This window comes from Seriola lalandi, unplaced genomic scaffold (assembly GCF_002814215.2).
Source record: "Seriola lalandi dorsalis isolate HSWRI2012SDOR001 ecotype SW California unplaced genomic scaffold, Sedor1 jcf7180002054678, whole genome shotgun sequence".
Taxonomy (NCBI): Eukaryota; Metazoa; Chordata; class Actinopteri; order Carangiformes; family Carangidae; genus Seriola; species Seriola lalandi.
In genome coordinates, this window is record NW_019525231.1 from 2563879 (window position 1) to 2591702 (window position 27824).

At 41.1% G+C, this 27824-nt stretch overlaps 3 protein-coding genes across 3 annotated transcripts; 1 reads left to right on the plus strand and 2 right to left on the minus strand.

Moving 5' to 3' along the window:
- Nucleotides 1-6776: 6776 nt before the first annotated feature.
- On the plus strand, nt 6777-10338 carry krt98 (keratin 98). Its single transcript, XM_023421986.2, has 8 exons — nt 6777-7168; nt 7834-7916; nt 8098-8254; nt 8883-9044; nt 9142-9267; nt 9684-9904; nt 10090-10100; nt 10189-10338. Exons 1-8 carry the CDS (start codon nt 6830-6832, stop codon nt 10284-10286), a joined length of 1197 nt encoding a protein of 398 aa, XP_023277754.1. The 5' UTR covers nt 6777-6829; the 3' UTR covers nt 10287-10338.
- Nucleotides 10339-12223: 1885 nt separating this feature from the next.
- On the minus strand, nt 12224-14547 carry krt15 (keratin 15). The gene is made up of 7 exons (XM_023421984.2): nt 14000-14547; nt 13738-13820; nt 13456-13612; nt 13178-13339; nt 12945-13070; nt 12613-12830; nt 12224-12451 (listed from the first exon to the last, which is right to left on the minus strand). The coding sequence occupies exons 1-7, from the start codon at nt 14492-14494 to the stop codon at nt 12349-12351; spliced, it is 1344 nt and encodes a 447-aa protein (XP_023277752.1). The 5' UTR covers nt 14495-14547; the 3' UTR covers nt 12224-12348.
- A 6363-nt stretch (nt 14548-20910) lies between these two features.
- Nucleotides 20911-26068, minus strand: LOC111666607 (keratin, type I cytoskeletal 19-like). Its single transcript, XM_023421985.2, has 9 exons — nt 25686-26068; nt 24521-24649; nt 23739-23821; nt 23383-23539; nt 23082-23243; nt 22816-22941; nt 22415-22641; nt 22288-22325; nt 20911-21615 (listed from the first exon to the last, which is right to left on the minus strand). The coding sequence occupies exons 1-9, from the start codon at nt 25986-25988 to the stop codon at nt 21509-21511; spliced, it is 1332 nt and encodes a 443-aa protein (XP_023277753.1). The 5' UTR covers nt 25989-26068; the 3' UTR covers nt 20911-21508.
- Between the last annotated feature and the right edge of the window lie 1756 nt (nt 26069-27824).

A 27824-nucleotide genomic window follows, 5' to 3' on the forward strand; every position in this document is an offset into this window, starting at 1 on the left:
CCCCCCCCCCCCCCCCATAACAAAACACATGCAAAACTAATGACATTCCCATAAGCCTTGCTAATTAGCAAATGCTAGCATGCTGACATTCTCAATTAAGATGGTGAACATGGAAAACATTACCTAAACATCAGCATGTTAGCACTGGCATTGTGAGCATGGTAGCATGCTGACATTAGCATTTAGTTTTCAGTGCAACTGTGCCTAGAATATAATAATACAATCAAAAAAGTAAATGAATTAATAGCTATTATTTTTTACCTCTCCTGCTATCTTTGTTTTTAATCTGTTATCACTGAACAAGCCATTGCACCACATTCTGGGGAAATTAGCACAGCAATTAACCAGGAATGACCTCTGTGACCTTGTGTATTTGAGCCAATAATGTAGTGTTTGTAGCTAGGAGTGTTTGATAGTGCTCTGTGAATGAGTTCCAAAGTTATATGACTAAATGAAAAGCCATATACCCTCTGTGAAAAGTTTATCAGCTCTTTCTTTCTCAATCTTCAACCACTCCACAAAGTTTCAAGAACAGTTCTTCAGAATCTTTTGTAATACCTCACACACAGACAGACAGACAGCTGAGATGGTTTACAAACAGCAGTGACAGCAGCTCTGTGCAGGGTTGATAACTATGAGTCACAGATGTGAGGCTATGTGGAGTAACAACCGTCCTTGGAGCCTCCTCGAAAATGTACCACACCCCTCAACAGGCATTATCACATCCTGCGCAACTATTCGAGCCCGCACTGTGCAGTAACATCCCAGCATGCAACATCTCCCAACAAAGGTCCAGGAATGAACCTGTTGACATAACATACTCAGTGCTTAGAGGTGGGATTACACCTGTGACCGTGTGCGTGTGTGTGTGTGTGTGTGTGTGTGTGTGTGTGTGTGTGTGTGTGTGTGTGTGTGTGTGTGTGAGAGACATGTTGGAGTTTGTGTGCTCACTCTATGTGGAACCAGATTCTGCAGACAGACAATGAAACATTCACCTGCACATTGTGTAGTGAATCCTCAGCTGTGCATATAGACTCTATCATGCCCATTCATGTTGTGTAAACAGACCCACTTTCACTCATTCCAGCAGCACAGTTAATGAAGGTCTGTCTGACGGTGCTTTATTCCCTATGGGACTCAATACTGATATATGGTGATAAAACCTGTATGTGCTGAAGCAAGATGTCATGATAAATGCTTAATTTCCTCTGTGTTTGCCTTGTGTGTGTTGCTGACTTATTATGCCTGCCATAACAAACATTTTGTGTCTTGTAACCTTACCGACGCTACAGAGAACTGCTGTTTAATGTAGATAAAAAAGCTCCTATAGATGATAAAAATGTCATGTTGTAAAGCCACACAAGGTTCATAAGTCAGACTGGAGAACGAGAGAATGTAATAAGGTCTTGAGGGACAGATGTGTCTCTCCGGTGCGACTGATTATCACACAGCCACACCCGTCCTGTAAAACAGATTTCTGAAGCGTGGAGGTGAGATTTACAGCTGAAGTGCACCATCTAGTGATATTCAGTGCAAAAACCACTCACCGTGTAAACGGAGCAGCATCACTTCTGTGTAGGAGTCTGAGTGAATCACCGTGCCACACCCAAGGGAGCTGTGAAAGTTGTGAGTGAGTTAGTGAGAGTTAGAACTGCTGGTGTATGAGACTTTCTTTGAGAGTTGGACATCAGCGTTCTCTTCTATTGATATATAATCTATCAGACCACCACAGCTTTGGACAAAAGGAAGTAAGGGGTAAAGAGAAATATGACACTCAAACAATGACACTATCCGTCTAATGAATACTGTAAAATGTATTAATGCAACAATAATAAACAGACGTGTGTGTTTAATTTCCAGAAGGATTCAAATAGTTTGAAAAAACAGCTGAATAGTCCCACAGAAACACAGGCACACATTGTTCCTCTCCCTGTGACACACACAGACAGACACAAAATACGTGTACAAATAAAAAATACAAAGTACGTCCCATGTACGCACACTGTAGCTTACATCTGCTGACAGCAAACAGCTGCAGAATGTGTCCGTGTGAATGACTGAAGGGATCTGCAGCAAAAAAAGGAGGCAATGCAGTTGTTCATGTGAGCATGAACAACTTTTTGTTTCCACTTTGATCTCTCTGTCCACTGCTCTGTTTTCAATAGTGAAATAAAGTGGGTGTGGGCAGCTGATGGGTGTGAGCCCATGCTTGGTGTGGATTGGTCTGAGTGTCGTAACTTTTTTTTAAATTACATATCTTGGGGCATTTCTCCTTTAGCTCACCTGCATCTATAAACTCACTGACAACATACCCTGCACCGTTTTATTTCATTATACACCTCAGACACTGTGCGTCATGGTGGGACTGCTGTTCATTTAAGACACGTGTTGCTCCCTGGGAGGGGAGGGGCTGTGCTCTTGGACTGCTTTCTTTGTGACCTGCAGGCAAATCTATTTCCTGGGGATTTATCTGTGATTATTTTAAATTAGAACTTATTGCATTGTGAATACCCCTGGGGGTTTACTATTAATTTATTCATCAAATTATTTTCACTATACAAAAAACTCATTGTACAAGGGACCAGTGCAGGACTGGACAGTCAGTTAACAGCTGCGATCAGACAGAGGGCCCATGCTCCCCATACAAAGCTGAATATTCAGTGTCTGTATATTTTATACTAGTACTGTATTATGTAAAGTCATTTGTATTGCATGGATAGTGACTTTGTTAACTTTGTGATCAGTGACTTTATAAAAATGTATTTTTCATTAATTGAGGTGAATTTGTAAAAGCTGCTTTTCATATTGACACTGAAGTGTAATTCATCAGTGTAAAACACAAGCAAAAAATAGAAAAACATTACAAGCAAAGTGAATATGTTTCATAGGCACTGAATGAGTGTCCCTTCACCATCATGTATAACACACAGTATAACACCATCATGTGTTTGTACTGTTCTGTGACAGTTTGTGTTTATGCCCCAGAACAGTAATAGATTGAATTAGTGAATTAATTACATTTATTACAAATGTCATAGGAATCGCTGCGATTTGATCCGATTCAATTTACCACTTTGCCAAACTACAAGGTCCGCTCAGCTCTGTGAGCAATAAAATGCACAAAATACAGCTATTTTTCATGAACTGTCTCACAAAAATCTCTGAATTAACATGTCCACTGTTCAGGCGTGAGTACATAAAGGTGTGTTACTTCACTTTGCCTGCTGCCCCATGCGATCAACATTGCTTATCTTTTGAATTTGTAGAAACACACAAAGGGTGTCGATGTGGCAGAGATAAGAGCAGGCAGAGCAGCATTTTTCTCTCAGTGGCTGAGAGAACAAAAAAGCTTTTCTACACTGAGTTGAGGAAAATGTTTAACAGGATAACAGTAAAATTAAGAAAGTTGTTTTACAAGCTAATCATGCTTTACTGGCGGGCTGTCAGACCCTAGAGGCTTGGGGCAAAGGAGGTTTAAGTTGTAAAAACTATTGTAAGTGAAATGAATGAGCACAGTGTATAGAAATTCCTTTAGTAAGAAAATATTGCTCAGATGAGATTTATTCAATGTTACAAATATAAAACCAGATTCAGCCGTTGGGTGATCTAAACCTTCTGAAAGAGGGAAAGAACTTAAATTGACTCTACTCACACGGTGGATAGTATTACAAGATATTTGCTAAAGGCTTTTTTCATAGCAGACAGTTTGACATGTCATAGCAGGAAAACCACGTGTGTAACTATCCCTGCTGCTGTGAGCACCGGCTCTTGTCTAACTGGGACACTTGGACGATGGAATGACTCGTTAACATCTTCTATGATAGGTCAAAATGTTTTTTTTTTATCATTAATTTAAAGCTACAACACAGTTTATACCTTGAGGAAACAGTGATGTCATTACTGTCTTTACACAGAAATCATCCTGCATAAATCATTTTGCTTCCTCATATCTGTCACTGGAAGAAAAACTGTGTTGTGTGTCTTTAATATGATTTTCCATACAGTGCTATGTTTAAAAAATAAAAAACAACTGACTGACATTCTTCAGATGCAATCAAACCGTCAGTCGTCCCTTTCTCAAACCTCACCCTGCTTATCGGTGGGACTGCTGATTGAAGTGGTTGTGAAATGATGAGAGAGAAAGGCAGTGTCGGGCAGCCCAGCTCCTCTTGTTCAAAGAGATTACCTGAAAAACTCAAAACAGCAACTACTGTAGGTGATCATTTTCTACTGGCATGGGGATGTGCTTCTGTTATGAGGAGGCTGCAATGATAATTATAAACCCATAAAACTAGCTGGTACATTTTGAATGAGTTCACGTCAGACTTTTAGTTTGCTATAGTTTGTTACAGGCTGTTTCACAATATTTCTCATTGTCACAGTGGCTTCCACTGTGATAATGGGGAGGGCTGTTTCACCTGTGACACAAGATTAGATTCTCAGTAACTTTTCAGCCGTGTCTTAGGAGGGAGTCCCTCAGGGTTTATAAGGGAAATAATCAAAATGATGAAATGTGAAATAAATTAATAAATGAAAAATAAATGAAATGAAAAATATTGATTACTCTACTACAATTGAAAGTTGTTCAGCAAATTTTTACTTGAGTTTAAGTACTGGAGTATTCAAAAGTAATTTTTTTTTGTGTCAACACATTGTTGTTTTGTTCCACATTTACAGAACCTAACGTCTCTGAAACAACCTACTGACTGACTGTAGAACCTGTAAAATAAAAAGCTTAGAGAATGTGATTCAAAGCAAAAAGAAACGGCCATAAAAACACAATTGAATCGACTGTCATTTTCATACTTTTTTTCTATTAGGCAGCAACAAAGGTTGGTTGTGGTAAACACAGCAGACATTTAAAACAAAAGGAATCTTTCTTTATTTCTAAAACTTCAAACATGGACTTCAGATAAGGCCGTGGTCTCTGGTGAAGAATCTTCTGCCTCATCTTTCTCTAACATAGCCATCATTAGGCCACTGCCAAGTTCAAATTGAGCTGTTCAAAAATGCAGTAAACACAACATGACTGACAGGCTGTGATTAGTCTTTCTCCTGTGACGAACACAGTGTGTGGTCTATCACATTTTACCATATAAAATTCATGCCACTGATTAAAAGCTCTGCTTCAAGATAATGAGTATTTTAGTACTTCATTACTTCAGTAAATAATACTCAAGTAATGTACAGATACTCGAAAAATATACTTAAGTACACTACTCAGGTAAATGTTCTTTGTTACTGTCCACCCCTGTTCTGACACTAGGATTGTAACATAGATGGTGAAACACTGGCATTTAAAATATTTGTTTCACCATCTGTGTTGCAATCCTAGTGTCTCATAACTGGTTTGTGTGTTTGTGAAGAAGAAAAATAAATAAATAAATAAAAGCTGCATGTACTGTAAGAGGAAAATATGTCCATGGACAAAAACACCTTAAAATCACCCCTGCTCATAGACACCAGCCCACATTCGAAAAAGCAGGTATATGTAATGCCCTGAACTTCAGTTATGTATTCTTGTCATATTAAATGTAAGTAAAGCAATAATGATGTACCTAAGTTCATATAAACAACCTGTATTTTTACAGATTTTCCAGGTTGCTTATGTGAGGTGCATGTGTTGCAGATATTATCATACAATGTCATGTTTCTCATATAACTTACAGTGTGTGGTGATGTGGGATGGAAGTCACAAAAGAGTGACATGTTTGGTTTGTAGTGTTAGTTATTTTAACACAAATAAGTTATTTAAGACGAAGAGAAGTCTACAGCCATGCTAGTGGTTCTGTAAGGCTGTAGCTTTCAGCTACATGCCAACATCAGCACATTACAAATATCTGTATGATAGTGGCACTAGGTGAAAAGTCAGAAGATTACCAAAGTTATTATAATTCATCCCGAGGGGAGTATGAATGTGTGTACAACATTTCATGGCAATCCATCCTGTAGCTGATGAGTTTTTTAATAAAAACTGGCATGGTTACAAATTATCAGGAGAAGAAGTCTCACCATCACAGCATCAAAGCACTGTATGCTGAATGTAAGTTTATATCTGATATGTTGTGACACACATGGATACAGTGCTGTGTGTTGGTAATGTAAGTAACTTCTTGTAAGTCTAGGTCGACCTTCCACCCTTGGGTGTATCACAGTTGAATACAAGTTTGAATTAATTCATACATTCATATAATTATATTATATTATATAAATATTAATTAACATGCTTTTGAACGTCATACCCACAAGCTTGTGTGACAAAAATAACCATGGCTAACATAGAAATGTCTTGCCTTCAACCTTTGGCCCCAAGTTTCACTCAGGTGAAATTGTCGCTGGTATGTGCCATTTCTGTCACTACTGTGAGCAGTTCAGGTCAGTAAAATAGCTACTCATAGCAGTTTCTTTTATAGGAATACATTGTTTCTAATTATACACTATCACACTCAATCACCTGCTATGAAACAGCCAAACAAGGAAGGCTCCAATTACAAACTGTTACAGGTGCAGGACTATGGGGAAATTAACTGTGCGGTATTCAAGGAATGCCGGTTTCATCTAGAAACCATAAAATGTGGAATCACGAGTTTGACCTGAAAAGGGGCGGATGAACCCCTCCCCACCAGTGTCCGCACCCGTGTTGATGGAGAGATTGTATAGAGAAGTAGGGGGGAAGCCTTTCAGCCGCATTCTTCCCTTTCAACTGTCCCTCCTAGCCCATCCCACTTTGCTGTGTGTGGCAGCTATATAACCAAGGAGACCAAAGTGATGCTTTCAACTGCAGATCAACTCCAGTAATCCTACCTGGTCCAGACCCAAACTCTCCAACATGTCGTTCAGCACCAGATCCTACGGCCAGAAGACCTTGAGCGTGTACGGCGGAGCAGGAGGCCGTGGCACCCGCATCTCCTCATCCCAGATGAGCTATGCACCATCACCTGCAAGCTTCAACCTGGCTGACGGCATGGACCTCCACGTCAGTGCCAACGAGAAGGCCACCATGCAGAACCTGAACGACCGTCTGGCCTCCTACCTGGAGAAGGTCCGCACCCTGGAGAAGGAGAACGACCACCTGGACAAGCAGATCAGAGAGTGGTACCAGAACAAAACCGTCATCTGCCATGACTACACCAGCTACTTTGCCATCATCGATGACCTGAAGGACAAGGTAAGAGGAAGGAGCCATGGGTGTATTTCAGTGTTTTTTGTTACCTTCCTCTTCTCATCTTCCTAATGTTAACGTTCACTGTGAGTGGGTGGGGAGGGGGGAGGTATCTGTTGGTATGTACTGTATGACACTTGACATTCCAGCTAGAGAGACATTATTGCCATAGTTTAGACGTACGCCATCTTATCAGTCATTACATGACACAAACAGAGAGCAGATATTTTTCATGACTGTCGCAACTGTGACCAGATTCATTCCAGCTGTGCATCACATCCTGAAGACAGCGATAATTACACAAGTCTGACTGATATATCGGCAAGTTGGTATTAGGGGCCAACTTTTTACAATACATCACGTTTATACAGGTTGCATATGTATTTTTTCTCTATTTAAGCTGTAATGATGTGTATACATAAGTGTATTTATGTATATGTCCTTCCTGAGTACAATCATTTGAACTCATGAAGAACCAGTTTTTTAAAGGATCTCTTCCAAAACAGAGTATAGTAGTATAAATCAACCAACCATTTAAACTTTCAAATGTCAGTATTGGTCTCAAAATCCTGTATCAGTTGGGATGTTGTTTACAGTAAAATTGTATGAAACATGAGCTCGACAGTGCTTCCTCTTACATGTTTCCTTGTTTTGTGTTTTTTCCTTCTCAGATTCGTATTGCTTCCAGGCTCAATGCCAAGACAGTCCTGGACATTGACAACGCAAAACTGGCTGCTGATGATTTCAAGATGAAGTGAGTGTGTTCCCCCTGTGTGTTCATGCCCCTGCCCCTCTCTACCCTGCCACATAAGTGAAGATTCGCATGCGCATCAAAGCACGAACTCATGTCTAACTGATGACTTCTAATCTTGGCGACCCACTGTAACCTCTCTGACCTGCCCGTCTGTCCGTCCTCCTGTGTGTCACCCCCTCAGGTATGAGAACGAGCTGGCCATGAGGATGGCTGTGGAGGCGGACATCTCTGGACTGAAGAGGGTGCTGGATGACATGAACCTGGCCAGGATGGATCTGGAGAGTCAGTATGAGGCCCTGAAGGATGAGCTCATCATGCTCAAGAGGAACCACGAAGAGGTGAGATGAGGGGCAACTAGCAGTGGTGCACCCACTTTAACCTGTTCAAGGTTATTGACAGTGGTTTTACAAGCAGCAAAACTAGTGAGTACATCTGTCATCACATAACACATTCCTACACACAGGCCAACACCCACACTGTGTGTGCACATGACCTGAAGGTATATTACTTCACTGATGATTAATTAAAAGATCATCAACATCATCCATCTTTTCAGCAGCAGGGAGGTAAATACACAAGCTATTTACTGTAAGATGAAGTTGTCACCATTTGTCATAGCCATCTGTTGTGCTGCTCTCAATTCACACACATGACCTCTGCCTTGCCTCTGGTAACACTGAGGAAATACCAGGTTAGGGTTAATGCTTTTGTAAACATATCTGCTGCCTTCTCCCCTTTCCCAGCGCTGCCCATCTTCCCTCTGCACACTTCCTGGTATTCTTCTCTCCCTCCATTAGCTCATTGCCACTGTTTTTCCAACACACACATGCTCAAACACACTGAACACACACACACAGTTAACAGAGATCAAAGAACTCAGAAAATGCATACAGTATTAAAACAATAGAATAAAATATTTGAGTTACCACACCGGCTGATCAAGGTGTTTCCCCTTGACCCCTGCAGGAGATGGTTCTGCTGAGGAGTCAAATGGGCGGACAGGTTAATGTGGCCGTGGACGCTACTCCCTCTACAGACCTGAACCAGGTCATGACAGAGATCAGAGATCACTACGAGGGAGTCATCGCCAAGAACCGCAAAGAACTGGAGTCGTGGTATCAGAACAAGGTGAGACGTTACAGCTGTTAACTGCCACTTGCAGTTATATGTGCACTAATCTGCTGTTATTGTTTTGTAACACATGTAATGTTGTGTCACTGCCCAGATTTCAGCGGTGGAGCAGGACGTGATCACACACACAGAGATTCTGGTTACATCCCGCACAGAGATTAAAGACCTGAAGAGCACCCTCCAGAGGCTTCAGATTGAACTGCAGTCCCATTTGAGCATGGTATGTCAACATATATTAATAAATATTGATTGTCTACTGGATTAGACAAATATTTCAGGAAGTACACTTATTCGCTTTCTTGCCAAGAGACAAGAAGATTGATGCAACTCTCATGTATGCATTATATATGATGCTACTGCCGGCAGCCAGTTAGCTTAGCTTAGCATAAACACCACTGTTGGTTCCCTGATGTGCCTCATGGTGACAGCAAGACTCCAGGAAGTTAGCAGGCCTGGTCAAGAAAGCTGTTTCCAGTCTTTATGCTAATATAAGCTAACCCGCTGCTAGCTTGTGAGTGCACAGAAATACACGATGCTAGCTAAACAATGTTTAGCAGATTTTCACATGCACACTGTTTTACCAGCATCATGAATCATCCCTGAATTTTAATCACCTACCTCCTCTGACCCCAACAGAAAGCGTCTCTGGAGGGCACCCTGGCAGAGACTCAGGCACGCTACGCCGCACAGCTAGCAAGCCTCCAGAACATGGTCACAAGCCTGGAGGCTCAGCTGTCCCAGCTCCACGCCAACATCTCCAGCAACAAGCAGGATTACGACATGCTGCTGGACCTGAAGACCCGGCTTGAGCTGGAGATCGCAGAGTACAGGAGGTTGCTGGATGGGGAGGATGACAGGTGAGACCCAATGAACAGAGAGAGAGTAAATTATGAAAATATGATCAGAAACTTGTGGGACACATAAGGGGGGCATTAGAGACTACACAGAAAAATATCAACTCAAGTTGAAAACATTTAATGGCAATGTAGATAGCCTCTGTTCCAGACTAATGTTTCTTTCTGTCTTTTCCCTCCATTACCAGCTCAAAACAAGGTAAGGACTTTACTTAAAATAAGCATGATACCAAAGTTCTAAGACATGTCTGAGACTTGATCATGATTGTTTCTTCTCTTCTCTTCAGTGGTCACAAAGGTCATCACAGTGGTGGAGACAGTTGTGGATGGAAAGGTGGTCGAGAGCAGCAAGACTGTTGATGTGGATGTAGATCAGATTGAGTGAAAACATTTGAAGCGTTAGCAAAAATCAATAAAGATCATGCAGTTGAATTAAACTGTCTGGTGCGGTGTAATTCTGTAATGAGCAGTGTCTCTCATGTGTCCACCACCATTGTTCCTAACTGACGGATAGTGAATGTTTTTTGTACAAATAACAGGGCACACCCAACAGCATTATTACTGTGTCCTCAAATACACATGCACATTACTGCAGCCAGGTGAGAAGTTAAACCACTGGAGGTCAGCAAAAACAAGATTTTCAGGTTAGGTTCAGGTTTTACTGTTAAAAGTTGCATTAATCTTTTTTTTTATACTGTACACTAAAATGTATTGAATACATGTGATGTCAAAGGGGTTGCTCGTAATGACAAACTCATGGATAATCATCCCTCTGCAGCTCTAGGAGGTTGTTTGCTTCTTTTAGTTCATAGTTGTTGTGTTACAGCACATTAATTGTTCAGGTTGAGTACTGCTCTGAGTACTGATGGTTGAGCATCAGCTGTTTTTAGCAATCAAGCTCTGATAAACCTACTGTACAATACATACCGAGCACCAAACAACAGACAGACAATGTTTCAGATACTTGTAAGCACAAAATTAGCATCTAGCTAGCTGATAGTATCAATAATTTATCAGATTAAAGACCCGGATATTTTAATCAAGACTTAGTAGAGACCAAAACAGAGTTAAAAAGGCACAACAGTAAATGTAAATAGAGAATTTACATTAGGTAGCTGTATGGCTGCAGAGGGATTGTAATGTTGCTCTGTTTTTGCTGGTTATTGTTTGTTAGCGTGTCAGCACTAGACAGCTACTATATTAGGACTATGTGTTTGTCAGCTAATAATAGGGTTCTTCTGCCCCATGGAAGTACAGTATTAAGAGAGCTGATAAAACACGACATGTCAGCCTTCCTGTCGATTTGTCTCAGTGGCCAACTGCAGCCGAAAAACCTTTTACCCATAGACCACCATTTTACAGATATCTGTAAAACTCTTGACAGGACACCTCGAACTGCAAACAAAGTCTGTTATCACTTTTTGTAATATTAATTCTTAAATCATTAAGGTTTGTTATCCATAAATCTTTCCCAGAGCCTGGAAAGGCTATTTCCATGTGTCAGTTGAATGTTTATGGAACAGACTGGCAGATCCAGGGAAAAAACATTAATGCCCATGTGTGAGGTAGCCGTCCTCTCACAGAGGCAAACCAAGACGAGATCAAACCTTTTTCGGTGTATGTACTGCCATGGATTGAATGGGTACTTTCCTGTATTAGTTTCTTAAAATGCATTCATGCTCTGCCTTGATTAATGAGGTAAGTGTAATGATGGGCTGGGCCCTATACTAGCATGCGTTAGGTGGAAGCAGTAAAATAATTTCCCTTGACAAGTTGTCAGTCTTTCACAGTGAAACACCCAGTGAGTTGAATTCATGCTCCCTTCTAAGCATGAATGTGGACTTTTTTGTTGTGAGGCATTAAAGCGAACATATAACTTGTTGCAGTAAAGTGGTATATTGCAGGTATGGTGTCACTTATAAAAATTAGTTTTCACATCGTTTTAAGTCTTTATTTATCTTTGGAGAAAAAACCCTGAGTACGTCTGCTATTTTTTGAACACAGAGCTGTATGAGTGTCCCGCTGAACACTGTGCAGCTGCAGGGTTTATGTCCTGAACTCACTGCTTTCTCAAAAGAAATTGTTCAAGAGAGAGGAGAACATTAATTCTCTCTACTCAGATTTGCCCAGTTAGCTTCAGGATGCATATTAGCAACCTTATATTTCAGTTTCTTTATCCTTTTATATCCAGCTCATTATGTGGTTGATAAACTTCAATTTACTCTTATTAGGATGAAGATGAAATGCGTAAGACATTTTATATACCATCACGGAATTATTTGGAATCAAGCAGACACAAATAAGTCAAACAGGACAACATGATAGTCAGCAAACTAGGAGCCTTTTATTGCATTCACATTCACATGTGAAGGTAGTCTTGTATTCAGATCTCGAGCTTGTTGCCTCCAGGTGTTGCCCCGTGTGTTGCGTTTGCTGTTTAAGACAGATTATGTGGTGGTGGTAGAGGAGGACACCACCTTGCCGTCCCTCAATTCCTCTGTGACCACAATCATCTTTGTACTGGAGCTCTTTGAAGAACCGATACCGACACTGAGAAAGGAGAGAAGGACAGTGCTTCGATTAAAACCGTTGTAATGGTTCAATTTCCAGAGAGAGCCAGTTAATGGTGTGAGGATAGAATTGGTCTTTGCAGATAAATGACATTTTTCCCAGCGCTATTCCTTGCTTTTATCCCTTATTTCCTCTCTTACCTGCCCTCTCCATCCAGCAGCCTCTTGTATTCTGCGATCTCCATCTCCAGTCGTGTCTTGATGTCAAGCAGCATTTTGTACTCTTGGCCCTGGCGTTCCATGTCAGCACGCAGCTGTACCATTTGTTCTTCCAAGCCCGTCACCTGCATCTGAAGACCTTGGAGCTGCATGCTGTAACGTGCCTCTGTGTCAGCTAACGTGCCTTCCAGGGCCGCTTTCTGGAAGAGGACGAGATGAGAAGAAGGTTGGAGAAGAGGAAGAATGAGTAAATTGAAAAATGCAATATATGGGAATAGAAGAGTAGAGATTTGCCTGAGATCTTTTTCATTTACCATGCTCAGTTGTGACTGTAGCTCGATCTCCAGGCCCTGCAGTGTGCGACGGATCTCAGAGATCTCTGACTTGGACGTTTGGAGACTTTCTGTGCTGACTGCCACCTCCTTGTTCAGCGTCTCTGTCTGCAGTAGACATCAGAGAATATTAATGTTATGTATTACCACCTACCCTTGAACAATAGTTTAAGCAGGCAATGAGGAATTGCGTGCTGGTTTTGGTCAAGCCTTACCTTTGTCTGGAACCAGGCTTCAAGTTCTCTCTGGTTCTTGGCAGCCACACCCTCATACTGCTCACGGATCTCAGACATAATGCTGGACAGGTCTACCTGTGGCTTTGCATCAACCTCCACGTTGATCTGTCCAGTCATCTGGTTCCTCATGGCCGCCAATTCCTGTGAATAAACAGTTTGGTAAGAGGTGTTGTTTGAGGATATTTTTTTCTACATTCAAGAAAATGCAAATTAATTACAATGCAAATTCACTCAGATGTTCAGTGTTTGTGACCCACCTCCTCGTGGTTCTTCTTGAGGAAGATCAGCTCTTCCTTGAGGCCTTCAATCTGCATCTCCAGGTCTGATCTGGCCAGTGTCAGCTCATCCAACAGTCTCTTCAGACCGGCGATGTCTGCCTCCACTGATTGACGCATGGCGAGCTCATTCTCAAACCTGTGAGGCAGAAAGAGATCGGTCGTTTGCACCTCAACATCAACATGTATATATATCTTCAATATATGCAGATCTTGTTGCCTCACTGTTTTTAGACACTTTCTGTCTCTCAGTCTGGTGCTTACTTGGTTCTGAAGTCGTCTGCTGCCAGTTTTGCATTGTCAATGGCCAGATAGATGCCTCCGTTGACACGGGTGGCATCCTGGATCTGTGGAACAAGAAATATGTCATATTGCATGATCAGTGCAATTCTTTCTCCATCTGCAAACACATGCGTTGCTACTAGGATTACGTTTCAGTCCCAGTGCATTAACATATCCATCTCATAGTTGGATTACGTGATAAATTTGACAGTAACATTCAGGATTCAGAAGTTATGTGACATACCTTTCCCTGTAGGTCAGCAATGGTGGCCTCATAAGCAGAGTAGTCACGGGCACTGGGGGCGGTCTTGCTCTCCAAGAACTGGCGGATCTTGATCTCCAACTCAGCATTGGCCTTCTCAAGGCTGCGCACCTTGTCCAGGTAGGAGGCCAGACGGTCGTTCAGGTTCTGCATGGTGGCCTTCTCATTGGCTCCAACATGGAGGTCAATGCCATCACCTCCACCAAAGCCGGCACCCCCTCCAAAGCCGGCACCCCCTCCAAAGCCGGCACCCCCTCCATAGCCAAAACCATAGCCGCCACCACCTCCTGCTCCAAAACCGCCAGAGGACACAGAGATTCTAGCGCCCTTGCCACCTGCACCGCCATACACACTTGAGGAATATGACCTTCCCACGCTGCCTCCACCAAGGCCTCCACCGAAGCCTCCACCGTAGCCTCCACCGTAGCCTCCACTTATAGAGGAGCGAATGGTCTTCGTGGTGGATCTCATTGACATGTTGGCTGTTTTCGAGATCTGCTTATCCTGGAGAGAAGGTGGACTGAGATGTAGAGCTCTGCCTCGGTCCCCTTTTTATCCTGCGCAGGGCTGCTGCTGCTGCTGTTGCCGTCTGGTCTGGGTGGGGGCGTGTAGGGCTGAGGGGAGGAGCGAATGTGTGCTCAGCCTGAGCCAACACACACACCCCCTCAGGTCTATTCTGTGCAACGATCAGGAGGAGAAAGTGGGATTAAAATAAATCCTATTCAGTTACTTAATTTACTGAATTCAGTCAAACCATATACAAATTATAATGGCTTCATTATTCCATTCAACCTTTGTCTTTTATTTCTACAAACCATACTGTAAATTGTGAAACAGCCACGCCTGTTACTGTATGCCTTAGGTTACTTATTCAGACACATCCAAGGCAAGTTCTCTTTTTTGAGTTTGTGCCATAATTCTTGAGCAAGACTGCTATACTGTGCTGGCCAAACCTGTTATGTTACCAAGGCAATAAGCATTGTAAACACTGTAAGGTGAATCAGTATGAAAGACTCTTTTGTTTTTTTACTTGACTCTCAGCCAGCAAACTCACACACCTTAATCCTTTCTCTCTGCATTATCCTGCCTGAAATCATCTTTAAAGCACTGATTCTTTTGCCATTTACAGTTTCTGTTATTTTTCACACCTTAAACTTTTTACTTTATACACTCTTGCTTTTGTTTTGCTCAACAATAGCCTGCATGGTTGCCAGTTAGAAGCAGTTTTTATAGATGCTCATGATGCCAGTTGAGACTTGGCCTCAATCAAGACTGGGCACAGCACTGCTGTAGAGCTCACCACAGATATGCCTGTAAGATCTTGAGTTTTCTTGGCTTTGCACTTTGGCATGTGTATATATCTCAAACAAGAGCAAGCACCTTCTTGTTTGCTTCTTTCCTTTTTTTAAAAAAAGAATGTTCCAGGGGATTTTTGCTGAAATGTCTTGCAACAAGTATAAGGAAAGGCTGATTTAATAAAAAAAAAAAAACCCAGGTGATTAAATCTTTCCCTCCAGCTTTGGATTCTTTCATGTCAAACACTGCCAGTTATACAAATAATACATGTTTTATTTCAGAAAATTTGTATGTGGTTAAATCTACCAAAGAGTTGTTTTACCTCTAACTAACAAATGGCCACTACAGACTGTGCACATACACAGCTTGGAGTAATACAAAGCAGATCTTTCTTTTCACTGCTGCTTTTCATTTTAAGGTTCCACACCGCTGCAGTCTCATCTCATGCATGTGCTAAACAGCCATAAATTATGTCCAAGATACTGATTAGTTTGAAACCCAGTAATATATGAGTGAAGATATTTCTGTCTCTCTGGAGAGAGCATTATCACACCAGCACACCAACCTGTTGTGTGCACACACTGTGGTGTTCAGCTCTGCACAGCTCAGTTGCACTTCATTAAGAGTTTCACTGCTCCAAACTTTCTTTTCAGATCTTTTCATAAGTGCTGCCAACATGTATTCTACAGCACAGATATGTAGATAAACTAGACTAGGCCAAAACGGCTGGACAGCATATGCTGCAATGAGTGAAAATGGGGGCACAGACGAAAACTGTTGTGGAACCGCTGCAAATAAATGACATCAACACGTCCCATTTGCATTCTGCCTTTTCAGCTATTTTCGTCTTTTTATCTGTTAGCTTCTCTCCTCCTCTCTGCGCTCACTAGACAGTATTTTAATGCAGCCTAAGTAGTAGTTAGCAGTTAGTAGCTTATTTGCCTTAATGGAGGCGAGCCTCAGTGTATAGGCCCACAGTTTGCACCTATACACATTCCTGCCATATACTAGGTTCATACCTAGTCTTGTTTGGAAAAAAAGTCTCTAACATCTGGTGACAAATGTGTTACGTTGACAACATAGCGGGCTGCTAACACCAAATCAATTTGAAGGAGTAAGGGCCATTAGGAAAACTCAGTCAATCAGTCAGGGACATTCGCCTTGATAGGGCAGGCTCCAATGTCTTGGTCCGGCCAAAAATTAAAAAGTAAAAAATCCACTCCTTCGAGACTTCCTCTTTGATTTATACAGATAAGCAAATTCTTCTGTATGTTTGGTCTTAAAAACAGGATGAATAATACAAAGAGGTCAACGTCATTGCTCATTGCAATTTGTACAATTTCAAACATTCAGCTTGTAATCTCACTTCCTAAATGTGTATCCTTACTGCTACCAGCAGAGCCAAGTGTTGGTGTAAATGTGACTGCGTGACACAGTCTGGGCACATTTTTATATTTGTGCAGTCAGACATCCCTGTGATAGGGTGCGGTCCTGGTGGTAAAGTTTAACCAACACAGTTTATTATGGTATGTTCTAGGTGAGTTACTTTATGTAAAGTTATTGTAAGAATGAAAAGAGCAAATGTTAATGGCATGATAACGTGAGAGATTTTAGACACAGCAACAATGTGAGAAACACACTTCACTGACAAATGAGTCTGAAAGACACAATCAAACTCATCTGTTTTCAGCAGACTGACAGACGTGAGACTGCCTCACATTTCATAAAATGAAATAACATATTGACACACTTTTTGCCAACTGACAAATTAATAATTCCCTTTAGAAAAAAAAAAGAAAACAGAGGCAACACAAAGAACATGTATAATTTTTTTTTAAATAGTACATTATAATAGTAATTAGCTGCTGTCAAAAATGATGTAAACCATGACTGAGCCAGTTTTCCTCAGGCAACAGGCAACAATGGCATCAGTCCAGATATCAAACACAAGTTGTTGTTTGGATGTTGCATTTGCTTTTACCGTTAGAGAAACACAGTTCACATGAGTTCATGAGTCAAGTTCAACTTGGACAAGAAGAAACTATGTGAAGAATTTGTTAAAATTACTGATTGGTGGATGCACATTTTTGGGACATTTTACAGCTGGGGGGATTTTTTTTAGCTTATACTAGTTTTTTTGGACAATGTGAATTTGTTTCTTCTACATTTCCATTGCATTGTATGTTTTCTTATTGTGCAAATAAACCTCTCTCAAAGAGTTCTCATTTGATAGTGAAGATTTCTTGGTGCAAGCTATTTTTCAGAATTTTTTTTAACAAATTATACATATAAAAAGTGGTGGAAACAAAATCAGCCCTTTCAAAAAGTGGTGGGACATGTCATCGGACATGCTTCCACCGGCACTAGCAGCTGTGTTGTGCAAGGCACAAGGTCTGATCCAGAATTTCTCAATGAGGAAGTGAGAGTATTTGTGCTTACAGCCCAAGTTTTCCATTTTATTTTATTTTTTTCACTTTTTATGTGGAAAAACCATGTCAAACAAAATATTAATCATAGCAGAGTATTTTCACATAGCAAAACAAAAGATGTCTGCAGAGGAACTGAATCGTTTGTTCTTTACATTTAGCATGTTAGCACGGGGCATGTTAATGGCGGCATGTTAACATGTGTGCAGATGTTGACATGCTAAACATTCAGCATGTAGCGTTTAGCATGTTATGGATGGCAGTGTCAGTCTGTGAGTCACCACTTTGATCCAGGCTGAAATATCTCAATAACTATTGATTGAAATTAAAACATTCGTGGTCTCCAGAGGAAGATCGGACCGACTTCAATGATCCACAGAGTTTTCCTCTAGCGCCACCCTTAGGTTATCAACTAGTTTAGAGAGAAATATTCTGATGACCACTAGCCATTAGCATGGCTGTTGTCTTGTTTTATGTTATCTAACGTCATTTATTTATTTTATCAGTATCCTGTCATAAACTCAGCTGTGAGTGGGAACTTTGACCCGTCAGTAGAGCCTGTTAAAAGGAGACATAACCACTAACAATTTAAAAGAGGGGGGGACCTTTTCAATGTAGTTCATTGGACAGGTCAGACTGTTGCAGTCACTATCAGCTGTACCTGCAGGACAGTCTCACTTAGTAGAATCTAAACTGTCATGCTTTTAAATGCAACATTTTAATGATTTCTAATAGGGTTTGTACTTTACCCGATTGTGTTGATTATTGTTGTGTTGCAGGCATTTTATCTGTTCTTAGTTAGAAGTTAAATGAAATCAGTTCATTTGAGAAAGCACACGGAAAAGTGAAATAGCTGTGGTTTGGAAGCAGAGAAGTGGGTTTGTCAACTGCTTGAGGCAGCAGGTGAGTCTGTGGTTGTACATGTGAGTTGAAGCAGGGCGTTGCTGCCAAAAAAAAAAAAAAAAAGCATTTGCAAACTTGCGAGTAAAAGATAATAATAATGCCAATGTTTTCAATCACTGCATTTATATTCAGACTTTTTTTTTCTTTAAGGATTTTTGAAGTAGAAGACAAAAGCAGTGGAGATGTTGCGTAGTGTTTTCACAAAGCTCCCTACATTAACTTACAGGCTGCTTCTCTTTCATAAAGCTTCCATGCTGTTATCAACCAACACTTGATGGGTAGATTTAACTACAACAAAACTAAGGAATTAAGTGTTAATACAACATTGTGCAACAGACAGACACTGCAAACATGCTTTTCCTTTGACAAAAAAAAAGACAGTTGTAGTTTCATGTGAGCTGAATGATTAATGTGGATGGTTTTGAGGAGGGACTGGGCATGGTGTGACCGGTTTCTGTGTGATGTAAAGCATGAATGAGGTATGCACCGTTTTATTGAGATACTCCTGCGAACAGCAGCGGGTTCCACTTACTGAAGGGAACATTCAGATTTTCAGAAGACTTCAAATGAACTCAAACCTGCAGACTTAGATTGATTAATGGCCTGTATCTAGTGAATGACATCTGGTATGCAGTGCATATGTCGTGAGTTCATTTGCAGGGCCTTTGCCAAAAAACATATCAATAAGTCTTTTTGACACATTTACTGTGTCACATTCTCCAACTACTTTTCATCTAAATGGGAATGACTTCTCAGGAGGCAAAATGTCCATTTAAGACTGAGTACGAAGTTCCTCACAGACACAAATAACTGCAGCTTGTCTTGGAAACAGCAACAGTTTTTTTCAAAAGCAACCTGAGAATTAGCCTGCAGTGCTTTTACCTGGGTGTGTAACTCTCAAGGATAAGCCAACATAAAATAATATCTCATTTTCTATCTCTCATAACAGAGGGAGGGGGGCTGTGCTGACTCATCAAGAATCAGGTTTGTCTGTCTTTGTTTTTGTCTCTCTCTCAGGCCCAAACTGGTTTCTGCTGCGTCTGAATATGCCCCACAGGTGTGGGACACACCCTTTACAGCAAGAAATATTTCATGCAACACGCATGTTCATATGCTCTGACAGGTCTGGAAATTTACAACAGAGAATTCTGGACTCAGTACTGAGCAGAGCTTTTCTGTCATTAACAAGATATGTAACCACTGTATTCAAGTCGGTGGCTTCATGGTCTCTTCGAGACTGCAACTCAACTTTAATGATCTTAATGAAAAGCCCATGGGCTAACAATTAAGCATGTAACTTCTTGTGGTTTGGTAATAATAGAGATAATTACAGTCCTCTGGGGATCAAACTACATTTCCTCATGTGATGCCCTCAGTCGTGAAGTTTTCTGTTCTTGTGAATCAAATATCTACAGAGTAAGTGCAACGTGTGCAGGAAATCTTCTCACTCTATACGACAACTTTTTACTTTTACAATTAGGCATGAAGTTTGACACCAGGAAGGCAAATTTGACAGTAGTATTTGGACTTAAAATAGGACTGTCTGTGTGAATGTTAGGCATGAGCTGTGAGAGCCCAACTATGGCACACAATGTTTTTTTATTTTTTTCGCCCATTTTCTGTCTTGTCTAATCATGCAGTATAATTAAAAAATGCAAGGTCTTAACGAATGAATAACATCTTCTCTGCCTAAACTTGATATTGCTGTCCTCCTCCCAAAGCTGCTGAAGCAGCATGAGTCACTAATTCAGTTTAATAGCACTGATATTGGAGCATGAAAACAGTGAAAGAGGGAATATCTCAAATGTTGAATCATCTGTTGAAACACATTGACTCATTATATTATATTCTCAGGTGAATCAGTTACGTCCGGATGTCGGAAGATCTCAAGTCTCCACTTGATTCAGCTCCACCTAGATGAAGAAGCTTTTTATGAGTCAAGGGCCTGACCCCACTGAGCCAAATCTTCAGGTCATCATTTACTTTACATTTACAGCAGGACACATATATATTCATATATTCTTTCATATTTTTCATACATTTTTTTTGTGTATTTTTTTGTGGTATTTGCAGATCATTGTTTATTGTCCTGTGTCTTAGATAAAGTAATTAAAAGTTTCTAAATGTCTTTTGTGCAGCAACAGTCTGTTCCTACTTCAATAAGGTCATTTGATCCAACAAAGTAGTGCAAGGACTATTAGCACTGAGAAAGACAGACACCTGGTGACGCCTGGTGGTCTTAAGTGAAATTACACCCTCAATACCATATGACACTTAAAACCAATGTTAGAATTGGATTTATTTCAGTATATTTTGATGATTTTCGCCAGAGCATCTGAACAGGAAAAACACAGGAAACACTGAGCTTGAGCTCATGCAACAAAAACATTTTTTATATTATTGTCTTTCTATGACCTAAAACAGACTATCCAAAGAGCGATGTGTTTTAGCAACTAGGTTAATCTATGGTTGAGTTTTGCCAATTAAAAATCAAATTCTTATTTATCTTTCTGAATTGTAATGCACAATGGTGATTAAGAATGCACATCTCCATCTTTGTTTTCTGGCCTTTAATCATGTTTAATCGTGCTTATCACAGTGAGCAGCTGCCAAGGAAAGATCATCACTTGCTGCAACCGTTGCTATATGATGCAATCGAAAGAAATGAAAGAAAATGTCAAGGTAATCGCCTCAACAAATAAAAGTGCGTTTTTAAGATCATGTAGAGTAAGTACATACACTAAGTACATTACCCGTTGACTTAATTATTCATTAAGCAGATATTACAGGAGTTTATTAAAGACTACTTATGGGCCAAATCATTCTAAAAATGTAAGAGTGGTTGCAGCAGAGGTGAGTAGAGGTGTTACTGAAGGTCCTCCACTTGGGTGTCAACAACGGAGGACACCACCTTCCCATCGACAATCTCCTCCACGATGGTCTTCACTCTCCTCTCGATGTGAGGTTTATGCTCTGCAGAGGTGGAGAACAGACAGAACAGTGTGAGGACCATAGTGTCAACATACTGTTACAGGATTACAGAGCAGTGCTTCCCAACCTTTTCCAACTCAAGGCCCACTTCAAAATCTCAAAAATGTTGGCGGCTCACAACAATATGGAGGCCAAATAATGTTTTTCTCAGAGCCATTTTTATTTTAATGATAATGATCAAACATTCAGGACTGAACTGAAAGAAGGGGAAGCTCAATTTTTCTTTTCTGTTTGAAGGGAAGAGATCACTTGTCGATTCACCATCTGTCTCTGACTCTTTCCCTTTAATTCTTTCTGTTGCTAACCAGTTATCTATTTTGATTCTTTCCAGTTTTTGTCATTGATGTAATCTTTTAGTGCACAATCATAAAATTGTCACAGTGATAGGCCTTAATACATGAAAAAATCTAAATCTAAGGAGTTTTTGCGCATTTTTTCAATATTTTTCAAGATCATTTAGTTTTAAAACATTTAAAAAGATAATTTATATTTGAAAATTTTTTAACTACAATTTTCCACCAAAGTTGTACCGTTTTGCAAATTATTTCTCGGCCCACTTGCAATACCTTCAGGGCCCACCAGTGGGCCCCAGCCTACAGGTTGGGAGCAACTGGTGAAGAAAATTGACTGGTAGAAACGATTGAGGATTCTTACCCTCCACTTTTTCCACCACCTTGCTGATGACGATAGCCCTATGGAGAGAATGAACATTATTTCAAACATATTGAACTGCTCCAGCTGTTGGCCTACACCTTCCTGATCAAACACTTTGATCTCTCACTTTTTCTCAACGTGCTCTCCCTCCAGCAGCCTCCTGTACTCTGCGATCTCCAGTTCCAGCCTCATCTTGATGTCCAGCAGCAGCTTGTAGTCAGCTTGCTGCTGCTCGATGGAAGCTATCAGCTGCTGCAGCTCTACCTCCAGCATGTTAATGGTGATCTGCAGCTGGCTGAGCTGAGAGCCGTATCGACTCTTCACTTCTTCCAGATTCTGCTGCAGGCACTGAAGCTGCAGGACGGATGGGAATGATGGAAAGCTGTGAGTGTGACCAGAGGAAACAACTGCCCTGTCTGCCCGAAGGCAAATCTTAGTTTCATGATGTGTCTACACAATACAACTTAATCTAAGCGTGCTCAGATAACTCTTCACAGGAAAAGTGTGCCTTTGCATTTTGTCGTCTACCTCTGTGCGGACACTTTGCCGATTTATCTCCAAACTCTGGTAGGTCCTCTTCAGCTCTGACAGCTCAGAGTGAGATGTCTTGACCTCTACTGTCCAAGAAGTGATGTCCGACTGGAGAGAAGTAACCTATTCACACACACACACACACACACATACACACACATAAATATATACAATAAATCCCTTGACATTGTCATGTGTAAATTGTTTCAATTGTACTTTTCCTCCAGAGTAACTTTATAAATGTTCAGGCTCTCCCATCTCACCTTGGACTGGAACCATTTGTCAAGTTCCAGCTTGTTCTTCACAACCACAGCTTCATACTGCTCCCTGACTTCCTGCAGGACCTTGGTCAGATCAACAGACTCGGCACTGTCCACATCCACATTCACAGCACCAGACTGCTGGACCCTCACCTGACTCATCTCCTGCAGCGTGGAATTAACATGCAGCATTTAACTACGGGTGTGAGTGTCATGGCTGCGACCACCAAGAGATGGCGCCATTGCACTTCATTCATACAGTATCTTCAAATACTAAATCTCTCTGCAGCGGAATGGTTATCACCTCCTTGTGGGTGCTCTTCATGTACACGAGCTCCTCTTTCAGGCTTTCTATCTGCAGCTCCAGGTCACTGATGTTAAGAGTCAAGCTGTCACGGACTCCTCGGAGACGAAGCACATCGGCCTCCACCGTCGTACGCATGGTCATCTCCATCTGATATCTACAGAGAGATGGTGATCGTTGTTTATTGTAACAACACTCCAAACATACACAGCAAACCAGTACTTTTGAACTCTTTTACAAAATTACAGGCTAGAATTACAATAAGGAAATTTGGTGGACTGACTGTGTATTCAGGTAATATTATTGTAGGGTGCAAATCTGTTTTAGCATGGAGTAAGAGTGGAACGACAACGTACTTCATCTTAAAGTCATCAGCTGCCAGTTGAGCGTTGTCCATCTGCAGAAGGACTCCTTGATTCTCTAGGCATCTCCTGGAGATCTAAAGGGAGGGGAAAGAGAAATCACCATTTATTCTCTACGATCTTTATTTAGTCATATTCATTCATTTATATTTAACTTGAATTAGATCAATTTTCTCTAGATGTATTTCCTTTTTTTTCTTTCTTTTTGGGCATATTTGGCCTTGTTTATGCCTTTATTTGATAGTACAGTAGAGAGACAGGAAATGGGGAGGCAGAGAGAGGGGGAATGCCATGCAGTAAAGGCCCTCCGATGCGGGACTCCAACCGGGGCCAACAGGTGTATTTCTAATGGCATTAAGTGTAATAAAATTTAACTGAAAGCCTCTATAGAGGTGATTTCTACAGGTTCTACAACCCAAAGGCAAGCTGTAGCCATATTACCAGTGCTCTCTTGGTTTGGGATCACTGGAATAAAATTAGCTTGACATGTTGTCAGAGTGTGACGAACATAATTTAGCTCAAACTGCACCGAAGCTGCAAACACAGAAAGGGTTGAGAAGCAAAGATGTATTTTTAACCACTGTGAACCGGTCCGCCATAATGACTGTTTTCTTCTTTCTAACAGAATAAAATATTTATGTTGTTTTTTTTCTTTTTTTTCCCTGCTCAGCAGAGGAAGTAGACTGAAGAGTGAACAGCTGCTGACTTGTTAGATAATTGAGGAAATACATCTCTAAACATGAGGCATGAGACAATGTGGACAATGTGAGCGGCACCTTAGCTTGGAGGTCAGAGATGGTGGCGAAGTAGGCGCTGTAGTCTCTGGAAGCAGTCGGAGCTCTCCGCTCATAAAACTCTCTGATCTGCAGCTCCAGCTTCCTGTTGGCTGACTCCAGGGAGCGCACCTGCACAAGCAACCAGAGGCCGACGTCAACCAACGACAGATGGGGCCATTCGTGAAGCGCTTTCGTTCTGGCTCATAAATCCTGGGTGGCACTTGGAAGCAAATTACTCTCTTCCTAGATTCATTGGTTCAGGATTACGCTGTACAGACCATATCCATTTGCACCCAGACAAAAATATTGTCTCATTTACATGTTTTTTCATTCTTAGCATTGTGTAAATGTTGACGGTTAAGGTCACGGCTTTATTTGAAGGAGATAGTGGATCAAATTGTCAGTGATTGGATAATGATGAGTAAATTACACTATAGCTGCCTACAGGTTAATTCAGATATTCATTTGTGTGACATTGCTTTGGCTGTAATAGACCACACACACATATTCCATGTTCTTATCTACTTTACCTTCCTTTAATAAAGTCCATTGTCCTGCATCCATCCTCTGACTTGATGCTCTTGTCAGGACGGAAGGATTCAGATCCTTGACTTAATCCTTCATTTTACTCGTGTTTAAGTTAAGTGAGTATAATCAACAAAATATACGTAACTTTCCAAAAATGAAAGTACTTTTTATGACAACAAACATCCTGGATTTATTAGCCACTGACTCTGTCACACTGCTGTAGGTGTGAGTGAGCCTGTGTATATTCTCATTTGTCCAGGTCATAGTATCCTAAAGGAGTTTTTTTTAAAAATCGAAATCAACTGGACTAGGTTATTTGTCTGGGAAGACGTTTCACCTCTCATCCAAGAGGCTTCATCAGTTCGTGTACGCATCTGACCAGGCTGGGACTGGTCCTAACCTAGTCCAGTTGTTTTCGATTTTTAAAAAAAAAAAAAAACTCCTTTAGGATGTAGGTGTGTGTGTGTGTGTGTGTGTGTGTGTGTGTGTGTGTGTGTGTGTATGTGTGTGTGTGTGTGGACAGATCATATATTGTATTTTGCATTCAAGTCTAGGCAATAGTAATAACGCCAAGGAGTAGGAGTTTGCAGCAATCATCATCATCATCTTCATCTTCATCATCATCAGCAGGGCTTACCTTCTCCAGGTAAGAGGCCAGGCGGTCGTTGAGATTCTGCATGGTCACCTTCTCGTTGGTGATCACTGAAGTGTCGTCGTAGGACCCTAAACCAGACAACATGGTGGACTGGGAGATGCGGGTCCCGAAACCACCCGCGCCCCCATACACGCTGGGCGTGCGGTTCTTGAAGGTGCCCGCGGTGGAGATGCGGGTCATGCCGCCTCCGACGAGCTGCCTCCCTCCACTCAGGCTGAATGCCCCAGAGCTGGAGCTGCTGAAGGAGCTGTAGCTCCTGCTTTGACGGGAGAGAGATGTGGACATGGTGGGAGATGGAGGTGGATGTGCGAGTGGAAGCTGACCTACAGGTGGCGAGCAGAGCTGGAGAGTCTACGGAGATTGACTGCTCTAAGACAGCTGGGTCTTTTATAGGACTCTGAGGGCGTCAGGTCCCATGCCACAACAATGTGAGGTATGCAGATAATATTTTTTTCAACTGCCTAATAGGTGTGTTCAGAAGCATTAGAGATGCTCTGTTGGAGACAAGTTGAATATCTAGTTGGGCGGCATGATGGCTGGCCAGATGAATTTCCAGCTAAGCATGAAAATAATTATTTTTTCCTAATTGTCAGTTATGCTTTGTGAGTTTATGCAAATATACACCCACGTATTTACAGTCTGTGTAGCCTGAAGTCTCTGACAGAAGTGCTTTAAAGTCAGACCTTTGTGCACAGCTGGATAACAAGATCATTCTCTCTGCATGTCCCTGTACTATCATCATCATCATCATCATCATCATCATCATCATCATCATCATCATCATCATCATCATCACTGTCATGTTGTTAATTACAGAAGATTCCTCCCCATTAATAAGAGCTTGACCCAGCTCAAACTGCAACTGAGTATCAGGATAATGTAATACATTATAAAATTAAATTGTCACTTTACTAAGAGATACATGTGCAAGGAAACTGGAAAACTAAGGTGTGTTGATACTTTAAACTGGTTCTTCGTCATTAGTTTTTTTTGGAACAGCTGAATATATTTCTGTTCATTCCACTAAAGGAAAGTTAGCTGAAACAGTCGCTGGCATAACAGATCTTTGAGGAAATACGTCTCACCAAACAGGACTCAAGCACACACACACACACAAACACACACACACACACACACACACACACACACACACACACACACAGATAACTTTCCTTTTCTCAGGAAAGTTATCTTACATGCAGCACTGAGGTGATATCCGGAACACGTTCATTAGTGAGAGCGACAGATAACACTTTACATGGAACTGTTTACTTACATCCACATTTAAGACATTTATTTTGAAAAAGAACCCCACTTTAGATACAACAGGAGCTGTAGTTCAAAATTGTATGTATCACAATAACCCAGGGGATTCCATAGGTTAGTTATTTTAATTTGACAGTTTTTCTTGCTGCAAGCTCAATATAAATCAGAGTGGAATTTGCTACATTCTGGTATGTCTACACCTGCAAAGAAAATCAGCATGTGTAAGCTGCCAGTTGAGACGTTAATGACCTCTATGAAAGACGTGTGCCTGGTGAGGAGAGGGGGCAGGTGAGGCTGAACCCAGGTGGTTTTGTAACTGCGTGGGATGGCGTTTCACCCTTCCTTCTGCCATCCTAGGAGGGTGTCGCTTTTCCTTCCAGCTTACTCTCCATTTCTCAAACCCACAGAGGAATTCCTCTCCTCATGGAGGGAGAACATTTATGATCAGATTGTCTCTCTTGGGCACAATGAATGCTGGATGTCTGGACATACAGTATCTGCAGAGGGTTGTTAGGATGAATAATAAAATCAAAATATCAACAACAAGATATTCTTTCCCAGATGATGATGATAATAAGATTAATAACAATAATCATCATCATCATCATAAAAAATAACAGAAGAAGTGAAAACAATAAATGGATAAGATCACATAAATAGAAATAATCAGTATCAATAACAGCCTATGTCAAATGTTTCCAGATGCTTTAACAAAGAGAAAAGTTGTAAAAATGAACTTTTAAGGAAGTTCAGGACATGTTCAACAGGCAAGGACTTCTGTTGGGTGGGGGCTCTATTGGCAAAAGTCCAGTCACCCTTTGTCACAAGCTGTGACCTGGGAGTAACCTGCAGGGC